The following is a 17,871-nucleotide window of genomic DNA, read 5'->3' on the forward strand; positions in this document are numbered from 1 at the left end:
TCAGCCGCTTAGTCACTAGTGGTTAGATGTTTGTGCATTTCTTCCATATTCACCAGCCATTTCAAGTGGCATGTGGTACATAGAGAAATACATGAGCGAACACAGGTTCCTATTGAAGTTTGATGTTTTGTACTCAGCGGTTAGATCATTCTGTGAGTTTCAAAGGTCACGTCATTCAGAAATGACCAAACCTCCGAGGCTGACAACATGGAAAACAGCTTTTTAACAACAAGCCTTTTCTGTCCAGCTCAAAGACTGTTTCCAAGTGGAGTTCTACTAAAGCCGGCCAACTCCATGTTCATTCCAATATACCAAAGAACATGGCAAAGTCTAAAGGGCGCACACGAGCCTTCAGTGAATACAGCTAAACAGCGAAGAATGCTAATGTGCTAAATATTTGTCTGATCATTCACTCAGGAACTTTCTCTCATTTCGGGAAAGTTGAAGGATATGTTACTTAAAATAATGTATTAAAATGTACTAGTCTCTTTCTGTTCTTCTTCAGTAAATAGGCTTTTGCAAGCAGCATGCTAGCTTCTTAGCTACTTAGTGCTAATTGGTTGGCAAGCTGATTTAGCTCATTGGCTTGGTAAAGCAGTTTACGCTTACTGACATCATCAACATTAGCGCTGTTCTCAGAAGAAAACCTCGTATCTCCAAAATGGTAACTTTACAGGAGAGGGAAAAAACACACTTTACTCTTAATGGAAGTCAATGGAACCAGACTTCTTTTCCAAGTCATTTCGCACCATTTCTTTTAGTCCTTTCTTCATGAAATTTGCGTCCAATGTAAAGGGCAGCAGGCATTTCAAAATTATGTCAAAAACTGAAAAATGACAAAAACGGAGATGCGAGGTTTTCATCTGACAACAGCGATAAACAAGGCAGTATATCAAAAACACGACTGGAGGACGTGTGAGGGAGCCCTTGGAGACTGGAGCTAAAATGCTAATATGCTAAATACGTTTCTAGCCGTTCATTCAGGAGCTTCCTTTCATTTTTAGAAAGCAAATGAATGTACATTAAGGACAATGAAAATTCACTGGTGTCTACATTTTTCGACAGCAAAAAGCTTGGGGCAGTACCATGCTAGCGTTATTGCTACTTTGTGCTAATTAGCATGCTAATTCAGCTCATTTGCTTTGTAAAGCAGGTTACGCTCATTGACATCAATATAAATAATTCAGTTTGCCGAAAACACGACCGCAAAAAGCAAAAAGATACACAGGAGAGCCCTGAGAAATGGCTGTGAATGGAGCTAAACAGCTGTATGCTAACATACAGAGCCTGTATATATTTCTCCTCGTTCACTGGAGTGAAAGGATGTAATTACGTAAAACTTACTCAAAATTTTCTGATATCTTTCCACTTTTCTGCAGCGAATAGGTTTTGGGCAGTTATACTCCATTAGCTAGGCTAGATTTGAGCCATTAGCATTACTGTTGCTACAATAGTGAGCTCTGAATGAATGAAAGGTAGTGAACCTAGTCAGTTAAATAGGCTAATATGCTAAATATGTTTTTAGTCATTGACTCAGGAACTTTTATTATGAGAAAGCAGACAGATGTATTGCATAAAAGTAAACAAAAACTCACTAATATCTACTTTTCTACAGAGAATAGGTTTTGAGTACTAGCACACTAGCAGCTGGCTAGCACTGAGCAGCTAGCATTATTGTTTCTGGGAGCTAATTGGTGCCAAGCAGCTCATGGACTGGACAATATATCATCACCAATATCATCAATATAAACAAAGCACTGTTACAAAGGCCTGTAAGTGATGCTTAAAAATACAACAGGATTTCATGCTATTCCATTGCTGTGAAGCTCCATAGAGCTCCATTCATTTTGGACTCTCTTGAGAGCACTAAGTATTCTCAGCCCATGACAAATCAATACTCCCTAACTAGAACTTCTGTGGTGGTACTAAAGTCGAGATTTATGGGGAAAACAACCCTCTGAAAACATTCTTTCTCAGAATCAGGCGTGTGTATGTATAGCCGACCTCAACGACTGGGGAGGTCTCCGCATTCCTCTTACACAAGGGGGCTTTATGTGTTTGTGTGCACTTGTGGTGCTGTGTCTTTCATTCCCGTAGCCCAACATAACAGACGTCGTATTATTCTTACATAACTGACATTTAGCATTCGCTAGCGTTCTCTTCATAGTTCTTGAGGGCTCCCTTAGGCACGACACCCAGAATGCCATGGGGGACAAGGACCCTTCCAAAATAAGCCTGGACACTGGAGTCTATTCACAAAAACTGACCCCTAAACTGGCCCCAAACATGCTGATATGACTCCTGGCTCAATGAAGTGGGTATGGAAAGAGTGGCACAGTTTTGTAGTGCTAACAATCGGTATAGTTAAAGTGATAGTTTGGTGCAAAATTCCCCACCAGTGTTATCAATTAGCTAGGAGGCTAAATTGTGCTTCTTTAGTTTTGCACTGGAGCTATAAGGCTAATATTGCTAACAAATAATGGATGCTTGTACCTGTATGATCCATGTTTATGGATAGCAGTGCATCGGAAACCGCATAAATGAGTCTATTAGAGAGAACATCTCAATACTGGTGCACTGAACATCTCAACACTGGTGCAGTTAGCATCATGCTAAGTGGTGGCATATAAGCTTCCATTACTCATTTGCTACAATGCAAAACTAAAGAAGCAAACTTCAGACACCAAACTTGTCTTGGGTGATCAACTACATTTGAGGTAGAGGGGTAAATTTCATTTTTTACTAGACTCTTATTGCTGCCCAAACCTAGCATTGTGGGGTCAGACGTGGTCTTAAAACGAGAATGCGTGTTTGGGGACAACTTGTTAAACTTTTGGTGCTGGATTTACAGCAGAATCCACTGCTAACAAGAGTTTGTCCTCTCTAAAACCTTCCTTCAAATACTTCTGGTCCATTGTCTTTTATCGTCTCAAATACAATTGAAACACTATTATTAGCTAATAACATCGATACCACAAAAGCACTAAAGTACTTACTAATTCAGGAGAACAGAGATTTCTTAGCTTATTCCCCAACAGAACGTGGCCAAAGATCAGTTTTCCAAGCCTGGCCAGCTACTTACAACAATGTTTACAACACAAAAATCGATGGTTTTTACTGCATGTGACGTGTTTGGGCTAAATGTGGGTAGGAATGTAGACTTATTAGACTAATTGGAACTTTTAATGCCAACTTACATTACATCCATGAGCCAACGATGACATCCCCTGCTGTGAGCTAAAGTGTGAGACTGGTTTAGGAATTGCGGTCCCACTTTACGTTAAGTGTCTCTAATAACTGTGTAGTTACACATGAATAACATATGCAACAACAATGTAACTACTGATGATTTAGTCAGTGTTACAGATGGATTACAGAACTACAGCCTATGCAATTACACATGTGCATCAACTTATTTTGCCTCATGTAATTAAACAAGTGTATGTTATACACAGGATATTTCCTGTAGCGTAGTGTTAAAGTTACACTTTAAAATAAGTGGACAGTTACTGTGTAGTTGCCATGTAGGTACTGTGTAATAATGGAGTTGTAATATAGCCATTGCGTTGAGGGTAATGTAACACATTTAATTAATGTTACAAAAGTTATGTTTTAAGATAAGGGGACACTTTCTGTTAAAGTATGATTACAAATGTAATCACATTTATGTTATTACCCGTGTGTAATTACAAGAGAGAGAATAAGCTGTTACAACTATCAAGATACACTTGTGTAATTACACGAGGCAAAACTGAAATTGATACACGTGTAATTACATAGGCTGTAGTTCTGCAATCCCTCTGTAACAGTGACTAAATCATCAGTAGTTTCAATGTTGTTGCATATGTTATTCACAAGTAACTACACAGTTATTAAAGACACTTAATATAAAGTGGGACTGGAATTGCACATTTTGTTTGTTTCCACCATAATAAGTCTACGTTCCCACCAACACTAAGCCCAAATTTGTGATGTTCTGATTACGGGATCACGTCTGATGCCACAATACTAGCCAAAGCTATTAAAGGATTTAATGCTCAGTACAAATAGTGATTATAGTGTAATATATAACGTCATTTTTTCACTTTCTGCCTCTCAGACATGCCTGAAGATCAGCGTCTGCAGGCAGTTCGTGCTGCGGTGTTGTTATTACCTGACGAAAACCGTGAGACGCTGCAGACTCTGCTGTGCTTCCTCAGTGACGTCACGGCGAACGTGAGAGAGAACCAGATGACCTGTAGGAACCTGGCGGTGTGCCTTGCTCCCTCACTCTTTCACCTCAACACGGTCAAGAGAGACGATTCCTCCCCCAGGTGTGTGCTGATGAATGCATGTGTTCATGGTTTTATGAATCTGCACCTAAACTTGCCTCAGATCAGAACTTTTTTCCTCTTTAACCATTACGAATCCAGAGTTATTGTTGTTTTGCTATGCTATTGCATAGTTATGTCATGAATTATGGTTACATTTGGTTTGCATGCTGTATTGACAAGTCTTTGCTTGCAATGACTGTGACTTCTAAATGTTTAAAACCGTGTCATTGTATAGACATTTGAGGTAAAGTCGTATATGTCTGTGTTTCAGAGTAATGAGCAGGAAGAATGCGCTGGGTAAGCCTGACCAAAGAGACCTGAACGAAAACTTAGCAGCAACAGGCGGCCTGGAACACATGATTCAGGAGTGCAGGACGCTGTTCCAGGTACATAAAAACCACAGACATACACATGCGCAATAAACACTAACACTATACCTGTGTCGTACCGGTGACAGTTAACCGAGGCACAGCTGTTGAGTTGCACTGGTTGAACACACAGTAGCACCGATATTATACCTGTACAAAAAGCTCCTTGTGTAATTACGTACAGTTTAGAACGTCCTCGGATCACAGCGTCAGGTTTCAGACAGAAAAAACTTACTTTGGGTCTCAGGATTGTGCATAAGACAAAATGGCCTTGGACAAAAAAGCATCTGGTGAAACTGCCTCAGACACAAATGCATCAGGTAAAATAGCCTCGGACAAAAAGATATCAGGTAGAATGGCTATAGTCAAAAAGGCATCAGGTCAAACAGACTTGGACAAAAAGGCATCAGGAGAAACTGCCTCAAAAAGACATCAGGCCAAATTACTTCCACAGCTTCTTACAAGGAAGCATCAGGCGAGATGGCCTCAGACAAAAAAGCATCAGGCACACGGCCTCAGACTAAAGGGCATCAGGTGAAACTGCCTAAGACAAAAAGGCATCAGGCAGAACTGTCTCAAACAAAAAGGCATCAGGCAAAATTACCTCAGACTGAAAGGCATCAGGTGAAACTGCCTCTACAAAGGCATCAGGTGAAACTGCCTCTGACAAAGCCATCAGGTGAAACCACTTCAGACAAAAAGGCATCAGGCAAACAGCCTCAGACTAGAAGGCATCAGGTGAAAGTGCTTCTACAAAGGCATCAGGTAAAACTGCCTCTGACAAAGCCATCAGGTGAAACTGCCTCTGTTAAAGGCATCAGGTGAAACTGCCTCAAACAAAATGGCATCAGGCAAAACTGCCTCACACAAAAAGGCATCAGGCAAAACAAAAAACCTGACAAAAGCATCAGGTGAAACTGTCTCAGACAAAAAAGCCAACAGGCATTACTGCCTCTGAAAAAGGCATCAGGTAAAAGTGCCTCAGACACACAGGCATCAGACAAAGCTGCCTCTGATGAAGGCATCAGGTGAAACTTCCTCCAACCAAGGCATTAGGTGAAACTGCCTCTGACAAAGGCATCAGGTGAAACTGCCTCAGACAAACAGGAGGAAAATATGTAAATGCTTTAATAAAAAGGTTGTAAACAAAAAACAACTAATTTATTGAAGGACAGAATAGCAAAACCAAGTATTGGACAAACAATACCGGTCTTCCTCAAGGAGAGGTTTGGATATGGTTCAGTGAAAACAGTGCCGTATTAAATCACTACTTATTGTATTTATCCTAATATTATTGTTTTTATGAGCAAATAAACATTTACTGTCCAGAGGAGAAGCTTTTTAAGTGTAAATTCTCAGGACTTTTGCGTTGTACTGTACATACCCACCCTTTCCACAAAGCACAGCGAACCTTTTTGCTATCCACATATGAATGTTATTATGTAGAGACACAGTCACTGTGGGCCAAAGCAAACCAACAAAGGCATTTCCAAAATGTTCTTAGGGGCTTCAGATGTTTAAAACCAAGTTTGGAAAGCTGTCCATCTGATCTTTTATTCTTATGTAATGGACACACATTCATACACACCCACACACAGAAAACCAATTGGTTCCCCCTGCTTTAACCTTTAGTCCTCAGTGGCGTAAACCCACCGTAGCCAGGCAGGAATATTTTATCCACGGTTACGTAAGGTCGCAACCTTGTCTGAGGATACAGCAGAGACCTTGGAAGCCTGTTCTCGCGCACACACACACACTCACACACACACACACACACACACACACACACACACACACTCACAGTTACTTCAACATACCTCTCCTGCCTTTAGAATGTAAGTGCTTCATTGGATAAGTGCAAAATAATGAAAGTCAGCAGAAGTCAAACAACATCTTAAATCAAATTTGGGAGCCGACTCAAATCAAGGCTGACAACGCACCATTATGTTTTAATACAAAGACACACACATGCATTTGTTTTTATCCACTGTCAGGACGTGGGGTCTATTATATCTGTATTATATATCTGTAAGTACATGTAAGCAATAACGATATGCCTCCTATGTGCCGTTCACAAGTTAGATTAGCTCTGTTTTTCGATTTCCCTACAATTAGCACATTTTTATCCAGGAAATACATGAAAACAAACACATAAACACACTGATTATACTCATTATATGCCTCCTTTTCCTCTGTAGACTCTAATGGACTCCATCATTGGGTTAAGCCGAGCCACTCCAGTCCCACGCTGAGAAAATAATTTCATATTTTCCGGCGATTTCCGTGGCGAAGGGCTAATTATAGTCGGCCAGCAGCTCCAAAATAAGTTACTGCATGGTAGCATCTTTAATCTGACCCCTGTACCGGTCATTAGGGGACGTAGGAGGGCTGATGTTTTTGCCGAGCGGAGATAACAGATTTATCTGTGCTAATGCATGAGAAGGAGAATGGTGGGGAAACAAGAGTGAACAGGAAAGGGCTCTAAAGAATGACAGGACACACACACATGCACACACACACAAACACACCAGCGCACGCAACGAGGAAATGAACAGGATACACACACACACAATCACACACTCGCACTTCCACACAAACAGGATGAGCTCCAGCTGCTCCTTACTGAATCTCCACCACTCAACTGAGTTTAGAACTGTTTAGCACTTAATTCTATAGCTGTAACAGGCTCCGCCCACAAAGAAGTTTGCAGTAATTCCTTTTAACCAGAGACATTATAAAGGAGGAGACTGGTCACTGGTTAAAATATGAAAGGGACGCTTGTAATGCAAAACGTGTTTGCAGAGAAAGTCCTGCCCTTCAAGAAAAGAACCAGCTTGCTGGTGCAACGATCTGTGCGGAGAACTGTTGACAATATTGTGGTGTGTGCAGCGAAAATCGCAAGGAGATCTGCACAAAAAAATCACATTTTTGTGCGTAATTAAGACAAACGCTACAAAATATTAATGACGTTTTTGTCAGATTTTACTGGTGATTTCAAATAAATATTTTAAATGGTAATTTGACCTTCAGTTTTGAGTATTTTGGTCTCTCCCCATCCAAAAAAGAAGAGTCTGGTCTTGTATGGCTCTGAATAACTGCCCAGTGGTGCTGCAAAGATGGCCACCAAGTGAGCAGACATTCGTGAAAAGACTATGTTTCAACCTAATGAGAAACTGTAGAACAGACTGAGTTTATATCACAATACCTACATTTAGAGTCAGTTATTCATTCAGCGTAATGAGAAACTGTAGAACAGACTCGGTGTATATCACAATACCTACATTTAGAGTCAGTTATTCATTCAACCTAATGAGAAACTGTAGAACAGACTCGGTTTATATCACAATACCTACATTTAGAGTCAGTTATTCATTCAGCCTAATGAGGAACTGTAGAACAGACTCAGTTTATATCACAATACCTACATTTACAACTAGTCACAGACAATTTTAGTTGTAATTATTATTAATAATAATATCTTTATCTCTCTTTCGCTCCCAGGTACCGGAGGAGATGTCCTGTTGCAGGAACTCATACGTGGACCAGGCTCTGAGTCCAGTGCGGATGGACGAGCTGCTGGACGGCTACAGAAGCTTCATTAAGGAGAGCATGGAGGCGCTGCTGAAAGAAGCCAAGGACAGGTTCCGAGGATACGACAGCTGCGGCACTCCTGAACACGCTGAACTGGCCTGCAGAAAGGTACACCAATAAGTTGGTTCCTTATTTGTGGTTCTTTCTTAACCCTTAGAAGTCAACGATAACAAAAGCAGGTGATGCCACAGACATCCGTAACCAGGGGTCCAAGAGAATATAACTGCCCTCACTCTTTCCGGGTGGGTAGGATGGTCCTCCCTCTCCCCTATCATTCAGCATGAGGCTAGCCAAGGTGGGCGTCTGTTAGCTGAGGCAACAAGATTAGCAGTTAGTGTTCTCCTCCAAGCGTGTTGAGCTGTCCAGTGACATTGCGTTAGCAGCAGTTTGAAAAGCGTCCTGCATCTCGGAGGAAGCTCTTGCTAGCCCTTACCCTCCCAGCATAGTGGCACCATGCAATATGACTAGTACTAAGTAAACTTAATATAACCTATTAAAAGAAATGCAAGTGCATACATATTAGGCTGTACTGAATCTGTTGATGGTGTTGTTCCTCACAGGTAAACGATGGCCGGACTCTGCGGCAGTGGAAGGTGTGCGTGGAGGTGGCGGCGCCGCCGGAGGACGTCTTGCAGCGGATCCTCCGCGAGCAGGGCCGCTGGGATGAGGACCTGTTAGAGAGCAGGGTGGTGGAGACCCTCGACAGTTCCTCTGAGGTTTACCAATATGTCCGAAATAACATGGCTCCACACCCACCCACAGACTACGTGGTGCTCAGGTGAGACGAACCGACAGTAAGGTGGTCTTATTAGCCATCGTATGCAGGATGTGACAACATGGTCTTTGAGGAAGACTTTAAACGCATGACACTCTTTAGATGTCTAGTTCCTATCACCAACACTGTGAACAATGTTGGATTGAGTCTCTTCTTAAGATTTTTACAGATTACAGATTTAAGATTTTTTGTATAGTCATGACAGTTGTTTAATACAGTCATTACAGCTATAGAGCCATCTAGTGGTGGCTGGTGATAATGCAACATAGATTTAATGTAATATGTAATATACATGTGCATACACTGGGGTCATGACAGTTGTCTGGTACAATTATTACAGCTACACTGCCATCTAGTGGTGGCTAAAGGTAACATACAGTCATGTGCAAAAGTATGGGTGTCCCTTGTCAGGTGAGAATAAGACAACACATTCTCTACAAAGAAGAGACGTCTGCAAATTTTAGTACACAACTACTGTTTATCTGCTGAACATGCTTTACTGGGAACAAAATAAAACGTGTAAAATTTATGGCCCCTTTTTTTTATGTTTTACTCTACAAATAAAAAGAAAAAGGTACAGCAAAATTTGCAAAAAATACCAACAGAGTGTTCGCTGTTGAGGATGTGTTAACTTATTTTCAATTAGAAAATCAAACATGTGATTTGACTGGAGGTGTTCCAACTTTTGGTCTTTAGCCATTCTTGTTTAATGTTTTATATTAAATCACAGTGCTGGCTAAAATAGGTATTTTTGATTATTCATTTTTTAATTCCAGAAATATTTGCCGTTGAAGTCACTTAGCCAAAATTTGCCATGGCCTTCTTCACAGCCTTTGTTGATATCAGTTTTTTACATTGAGTGGGTTTTAACCCTTTCCACACTCCTTATGTACCACACCTGAGTTGATGAATCTGAATGGGGGGAATCGGGTGGTTCTGGTTAGAGCTACAACATGCTTTTGTTGTAGTCAACAATACCTGTGAGTTCTTAGGGTTAACGGTGTGTGTGTTGTAGGTCGTGGGTGACGGACCTTTCTAAAGGTGCGTGTGCACTGGTGGGTGTGTCAGTGGATCACGAGGCTGCAGCGGTGCTGGGTGTGCGTGCCAACCTGCTAACATCACGCTACTACATTGAACCCTGTGGGACCAATAAGAGCCGCCTCACATACATCTCCAGAGCGGACTGCAGGTAATACCCAATAAAAAACATAATAAAATAAATACACATTCATTCCAAACTTGATGGCTGCAACACGTTCAAAAAACTCCGTAACCATACGGGGTCTTTATTGTCATAGCTCACAATTAACTTGTTTTCAAGAGTAGACTGGTTTGGATTGCACGCAGGTCACTCGCTGATTATGCAGCCATGCTGTTGCAATGTAGGCACGATGTGGCTTGGTGCTGCCATGTTAAAATAAGTATGAAAGCCTCTGAAAAAGACGGCATATAAAAGGCAGCACATGTTGCTCCAAAATTTGTTCAGTGTTAATGGTGCCTTCACAGATGTGCAGGTTACTCACTAACACAACTCCCATACCATGACAGACAATGGCTTTTGAACTATATACTGGTAACAATCTGGATAGACCTTTTCTTCTTCGGCCCAGAGAACACAACGTCCATTATTTCCATTAATGACCTGAATGGTTGACTCACCACTATACACATTCTCAGATAAGCTTGAGCCCAGAGAAGTCGGCGGCGTTTCTAGATGTTGTTGACAATGGCCGTCTTGTCTTGCAGTTGTGGACACAAACAATGTTTATTGAGAGCGGTTTGTCAAAGTTTGTCAAAGTATCCCTGAGCCCATCACAGAAGCAGGCCAATTTTAATGCAGTGCTGCCTTTATTTGCATTTTATATGCTGTCCCAATGTTTTGCAGTTGAGATTTGAATGCACACAAAATAATACTTATTTCTTCCTCTTTCTCCTTCCTCCAGGGGGCGCTGCCCAGAGTGGTACAACAAGCTGTATGGCCATCTGTGCGTCTCTGAACTGGTGCGAATACGAGACTCTTTCACATGCCCACTGGACAAATGAACACACGCACACTTGGAACGTCATGTTTTTCCTTTTGGAGGACTCTAATGTGGGGAGGGAGAGGAAGATGATGAAGATAAAGCAGACAGTGACTGCACGCTGATTCAGCAAAAGCTAGAAAAGGACACGCCTGCTAATATGACATCATAATCAATGTTGTCATGGACCAGTGACCTTACTTACAATGGTGTCACAGAGAGGGACTTGAACTTGGGGGTGCTACTGCTTCTGAGAAGCAAGAAGATATGAGTGTGTGTTTGTGTGTGTGTTTGTGTGTGTGTGTGTGTGTGTGAGAGAGAGGGAATAAGAAAAAGAGAGAGAGAGAGATACGGTGGGGTCCAGAAGTCTAAAATCACTAGTCAAAATACTCCTATTTTGCAATCTTCTCAAAGTTAATAAGGTTTTCATTTCAAATTATATTACCATCAAAATATATATCATTAGAATATCAATAGAATACTATCAGGAATTTCGGAATTTCTTGGTATTTTCTTTGTACTGCTTTTGTTTTAATGTTAGCTTGTACTCTAGCTGGCATTCCCGCTGCATGGCATTACTTCTGTGCCAAAGACTGCGCTTGAGAGTCTGCGCTTGAAAGGCCTTAACATTATCAAATTCACGAAGTTGCTTAAATTTGTATAATGATCTAATATATAATCTGATTTTGGCACAAATAGTGCCAAACCTTGAATACCCTTTCTTAATTAACAAAGTCCCCGGCTCGTGGCCTAGTCAAATTCCACTTCTGCGGTGAAAAGTGTCCCGACTTGGGGCCTAGTCAAATTCTAGTACCCCGATGAAAGGTGTCCTGGCTCACAGCGTAGTCTATCTCATTTAAATGCATCTTGGCTCGTGGCCTGGTTAATTTACACTATTGCAGTGAAAAGTGTCCCAACTCACAGCCTAGTCAAATTCTAGTGTCCTGGCTCAAGGCCCAGTCAGACTCGCTTACCGCAATAAAATATGTCCCGGTTTGTGGCCCAGTCAAACTCCTCTATGACGGCGAACAGTGTCCTGGTTCATAGCCGACAGAAAGCAACTGGGCTTGTGGCCAGGTTAAACTCCGCTACAGAGGGCGAAAACTGTTCTGGCTAATGGCCCAGTCAAATTTCGCTACCGCAGTAAAAAGTGTTCTGGCTAGTGGGCTAGTTTCCCCGGCAAGTTGGAAAAATTTAAAATGAAAGAAAAATTACAGACAGTCAACGATACAAAAACAAGCAAACTCAGGGAGAAAAAAAAAAAACTTTTAATTCAAATTGTTATCCTGGTAATAAAATTTGTAATGAAAAACTTTGTATTAAATTATAAAAGAATGCAAAGGATAGCATTTTTACTGGTCTCAGACTTTTTGGACCCCACTGTATATATATATATATACACAAGTTGTCTGGATATTGTGGACAAATGTGATGTATTCCATGCACTGGCACCCTACTGCAAAATAGTATGTACGCTTATACCAATGTGTTTGTGTGAGAGAGAAAGAGTGAGACTGTTGAGTTTGAATGTGTGTATTGTCATTAGCCAGTCATGTCTGTGTCTGCATGGTTATTTACAGCTCTTTCACCATATCTGCTCACGAACGGATGGAAGGATGGATGAATAGGTGTATGGAGGTTTCTAGATAAATGCACAGAAGAAAGAAACAGGTGTAAGAAATGGAAGGCGGTGGCTGGAACACCTTGAGTGAGGAATACGAGCGGGAAAAGAAGGAAGATTAGTGTTTGTAGGCCACGAGCAAAAAGTAGGCTACAGCAGTTGCCTAGAACGGAGACCAACGTAGTTATGGACCAAAACGTGCCCAAAAGGACACAAACGCAGAGCTTTCAGATGGTTCTGACCACATCTCTTTAACAATAAACTACGTGGAGGGGAGGAGTAAATGACCGAGGAACTAAGAGGGAACAGGTTAAAGTCTGAGAGAAAACAGAAAGGGCCCTTTTTTGCTGTCCTAATGTAACCGACGGGAGAGGATGTTCGAGTTCAAAGGAATATTTAGCTGAAAATTTAACAAAGTTTTCACTCTTACCCCAAAAGTAGTCGATCAGCTGAAGTATGTTAGGTGTTATAACTTTGCATAACGCTAATGTAGCTAACAAGTAAATCATAAAGCTAAAAATAGTAGCAGCAGTCATCTTGACATCTGAGTTTTGATCGAGATTGAGATTTTCTGGTTTAATGATGAGAAAACCCACCTTCAGATCATGTATCTTGAAGGTGGGATGGACCTTTGGGAAAGCTAACTGGGCTAATTCAGAAGAATAGCTAATAGTGCTGTTAAGGAGCCAAATGTCAAGTCTGCATTATTTGCCTCTACATCAGTGCACTCCTTTATTGCCATTGGGGGGATGCCGAGTCATCGTGTAACCTTCTAGTACAGTGCATGCTGGGCATTGTATTGAAAGAAAATTGGTGGACGATAAAAGGACAAGCCTGTCAAACTCAGGAGGCTAAGAAATCCAGTGTTGCACTGAGTAACACAACAAATAACTGCTAATTGATAGTGTATTTGCTTCCATCACTTGTTAGCTACCTTAGCATTATATCTGCAGTGCAAAACCAAAGACTTCAGACACAAATTCTGGGGTAAGAGAAGATTTTTTGCTCATGTATTCCTTCATGGGATGGAAACTGATTTGTTTTTCCCTGTTTGACAGTGTTAACCAGAAATGAAGTAAAACTCTAAAATGATAACTTTTAAAAAAAAACGCTTTCCTTCATGCTCATACACTGACCTCAGAGTAAGAGCGCTGACGTCGTTCAAAGCTGGTCCCGAATCAGCGCTCCTGCTTTCGAACGCTTTCCAAACGCAGCATACTTCGCAGTAAAAAACGTCCAGCTAACATAGTCCTGTGCCGTAAATGCGTGTGTGTACATTAAGATAACGCATGACAATGAAAGTTAATTTAAAGCTTTGTGTATTTAAAGCACAGATATATTGTTCCTTTTTTATCTATCTTATTTTATTGTAAATGTTACCCCTTTTAAGTTACAGAAATGAGAAGAATGTTTTATCTTTTTTATTATTAATATTATTTCTGTACAGATTAATCACAAAGTGCACTATTAAATGTATTAAAAATAAATAAATACATGAATGAATTCATGTTTTTTTTTATTATTATTTATTTTTATTCTGTTTCAGTGAGGCTTAAATTCTGTGGTGAGTACATTCATGTCCTCCCACGAATCTCTAGTCTTTTGCAGTGCTTCCCAAACTGGTCGTTAGGGTCCACCAGATGATTGAAGTACACTGAACTCGTTGTCATACACCTGGAACCATTTTGAGATGACTTGTGCTTTGTGACAAGACATATCACATGGTCAGCAACAATACACTGGTAGTCTGTCACGTTTTGCTGATGACTGTCCAGGTCTAGTGGATTTATCAGACCAGGTGACATTCTCCAAATCTTCTTCCGCCCAGTTTGGGTAAGCTTCTGCTCACTGTAGCCCCAGGAATGGAACCCAGTGTGGTCTTCTGCTGTTGTAGCCCATCCACCTCAAAGTTTGACATGTTCAGACATGATCACTACTGTTGTAAAGAGTGGATATTTGAGCTACTGTAGTCTTCTCATCAGCTTGAATAAGTCCTTTTCCACCGACTTCTCTCATAAACAAGGCACTTCAGCCCACAGAACTGTCACTCCGTAAACTCCGGAGACTGTTGAGCATGAAAATCCCAGATCATCAGTATATGAAATACCCAAACCACCCAGTCTGGCCCCAAAAACCATGTCTTGGTTGAAGCCATTTTTCCCCCATTCTGATGCTTGATGAGAACATGAACTGAAGCTCTGGACCCATGTCTGCATGACCTTATGCACTGTGCTGCTGCCATATGTTTGGCTGATTGGACCACTGCTCTCGTTAATTCGTACACTTCTACTAAAACAGTGGTTCTCAAACTGGTCCTCAGGCTCCCCCAGACAGTCCACATTTTTGCTCTTTCCTTGGAGAGTTGGATTTAGTGTTAAAGAGCTGGGTTGGAGCAAAAATGTGGACCATCAAGGAGGCCTTGAGGATGGGTTTGAGAATTGCCACCCTAGAAATAGAAGGAAAAGAAACTCTTATTTGAAAAAGATTTTTTTTACTTTTTATTTTTTTCTACATAATACATTACTTTGTTTGAGGTGTTCCCAGAGGTAAGACGTTCTCTAAATAAGATGTCAATCTGATTAACTGCTTATGAGCATAACTAAGTCATATCTAAAACCAGGGTCAGCCTTTCTGAAAATTCAGTTTGTGAGAAAAAAACCCTTGGACTTTTCTCACTTTTATGAAAATATCAGCTCTATTAGATAAACAACCACTATCTCATAGATGGCTTAACTATTTTGTGTCAGACTCTTCTCACCCCAGGTCACATTATTTTTATAGATGCTTTTCTTATTTATCTCAAGAAGCTTGGTGCTTCTTTTCCACTGCAAAATGTATCAGAACCTTTGGCACCAGAAAACTGGACATGTGCTTTTTCAATTTCCCTTTGAACAGTCCGGCATCTTAAAGGATACAGCACGCTGCCGTTGGGGGCAGGAAAAATATTAATAAACCATTTATCTCCCCTTTGAAGCCTTGATGAGTGAAAGTTGAAACCAGCTAGAGGTCGGGAATGACATCATAATCCATTGTCCACTCTATATCCACCAGGCACATGTTCATGTGCTCTGGCTCAGTTGGCAAAACCCATTGAGAACACTGGCTGAATCTCAAATAGCTCCCTATTCCCTACATGGTGCACTGTGTAAGTCATGAAATGATGACTTCTACACCCTACATAGTGCACTAAATATTAGACAGGCAGTTGTTTAACTTAGCTGAAAATAAATGGCTATTCACTAGACACACAATGTACCATTTGGGTGTAGAATCCTTTGTATCCTATGTAGTGCACTACATAGGGAGCAGGGAGCCATTTGAGATTCAGACACTGGCTCTCATTTATCAAAGCTGGGAGCAGACTGGAGCGCTGATTCATCAGAATAAGGGAGGACAATGCACCCTAATTTATGCAAGAGTGAGCAAATCAAAGGAAAGCGTTCAGCAGATTCATGAGCGATGTTTGCATCATCATGATTAAATTATGCAGAAAATTTGAAAAAATTGGTGGAAATCCCCTTTCAGATGGTTCTGGTTGATAGTTGGCTAGAGGAAGTAAAAAATATTGCTTTGTGAGAGAGGTGGTGGATCAAAACAACAAGACTTTGTGCACATTAACAAACTTTTAGGAGCAACTTTTACGATTAGGTTAAACTCAAACAGCTGAGATGAACAAACTGGAGGAAAAACATCACCAGAAAACTTAAAAAGACACCCAAACAGTCCTAGATGAGAAAGAACACTGCAGACAGGATAAATATGAACAAACTGTTTATCTTACCTTTGAAGCATTGATTTGTAAAGGATTATACCAGCTGGAGCTCTAGAGCACAGTGTGCAGGGGGTAATATTGATAATTCAGTATTGATTCGTGCATCTTAGTCATCTGTTCTGTCAGGTCCCGCTTCACTGCAATAAAATTAAAGCAAAGCTTTTTTTTGTTTGTTTTGTTTTGTTTTTTGCATCTCAGCTTTACCTAAAAGCAGTTTTTACCAGTCCATTTTCAGTAAAAGAGCACTGGACACACCAAACGCTGACATGTGTGGGAATGACACCATAATCAACGGGCTACACAATCCAAAGAAAACACTGGCTACGTATCTTATTAATGGCCCTCAAAATGTAGGACATCAAAGGAACCGACAAAATGAAAGCATTCCGCACAAGCAAAAAAAAATCTACATGGTATTTTTAAGTCAACAAAATAGTCTGAATTCATTTTTCATTTTTTTCAACTTCTCTTTATCCCTTAAAATTACACAGGCTGTTTTTGTTACAGTGCCTTTAAGACTGAGATATGTAAATGAAGTAGGATCAATAATGATAATCAATAAAACACTTCAATTAAAAATCTTTATTCTTTATTCGTTACTCATTGCAAAGCAAATTAACCATGCGTGATACTATGGCAACTACCTAGCAACCACCTGGAATACCATTGTAACCACCTAGCAACACACTAACAATCAACCTGGAATACCATAGCCACCACTTAGCAACCAACGGAGAGAGCAAGCACTTGGATACCATAGCAACCATTTAGCAACCACTGAGGATATCATGGCAACCATCTAGCAACAAACGAACAACTATTAGAGATATCATAGCAACCAGCCAACACCCTAGTGACCACATGAGATATCATAGCAACCACTTAGCAACACTCTAGCAACCACATGAGATACCAAAGCAACCACTTAACAACACAATATGAGCCACCTGGAATACCATGGTAACTGAACAGCAACATCCTAGCAACCACCTGGGATGCTAATGCAACCACCTGAACAACCACCTAGGATTCCACATAATGGCACCCTAGAAACCACATGGAATACCATAGCAAACTGATTATCAAAACCCTACCAATCACCTGTGATAATATGGCAATACCCTTGCAGCCATTTGGGATACCATAGCAACCACTTAGCAACATTACAGTAACCATGTTGGATACCATTGTGAACACCTAGCAAGATCCAGACAATTACCTGGGACACCACAGCAGCCACATAGTAACACCCTAGCAACCACATGGAATTCCAAAGCAACTGATTAGCAACACCCTAGCAACCAGCTGGGATACAATAGCAACCACTAAGCAACACTTTAGGAACTATTTGGTATACCATAGCAACCACCTAGCAACATCCCAGGAACCACCTGGAGTACCTTAGTAACC

At 40.9% G+C, this 17,871-nt stretch overlaps 1 protein-coding gene across 2 annotated transcripts in view; it reads left to right on the forward strand.

Annotated features, from left to right (window-relative positions):
- dlc1 (DLC1 Rho GTPase activating protein) overlaps window positions 1-14,192 on the forward strand; it is a 163,177-nt gene extending 148,985 nt beyond the window's left edge. For both annotated transcript variants that reach the window (XM_036583570.1, XM_036583571.1), the window contains 6 exons: window positions 4,100-4,313; window positions 4,585-4,699; window positions 8,183-8,380; window positions 8,833-9,050; window positions 10,063-10,236; window positions 10,991-14,192. In XM_036583570.1, coding sequence (XP_036439463.1) covers window positions 4,100-4,313; window positions 4,585-4,699; window positions 8,183-8,380; window positions 8,833-9,050; window positions 10,063-10,236; window positions 10,991-11,090 — 1,019 coding nt within the window. In that variant the 3' untranslated portion in view covers window positions 11,091-14,192. The remainder of the gene's footprint in view (window positions 1-4,099; window positions 4,314-4,584; window positions 4,700-8,182; window positions 8,381-8,832; window positions 9,051-10,062; window positions 10,237-10,990) is intronic.
- Window positions 14,193-17,871: the final 3,679 nt, after the last annotated feature.

This window comes from Colossoma macropomum, unplaced genomic scaffold (assembly GCF_904425465.1).
Source record: "Colossoma macropomum unplaced genomic scaffold, Colossoma_macropomum, whole genome shotgun sequence".
NCBI lineage: Eukaryota > Metazoa > Chordata > Actinopteri > Characiformes > Serrasalmidae > Colossoma > Colossoma macropomum.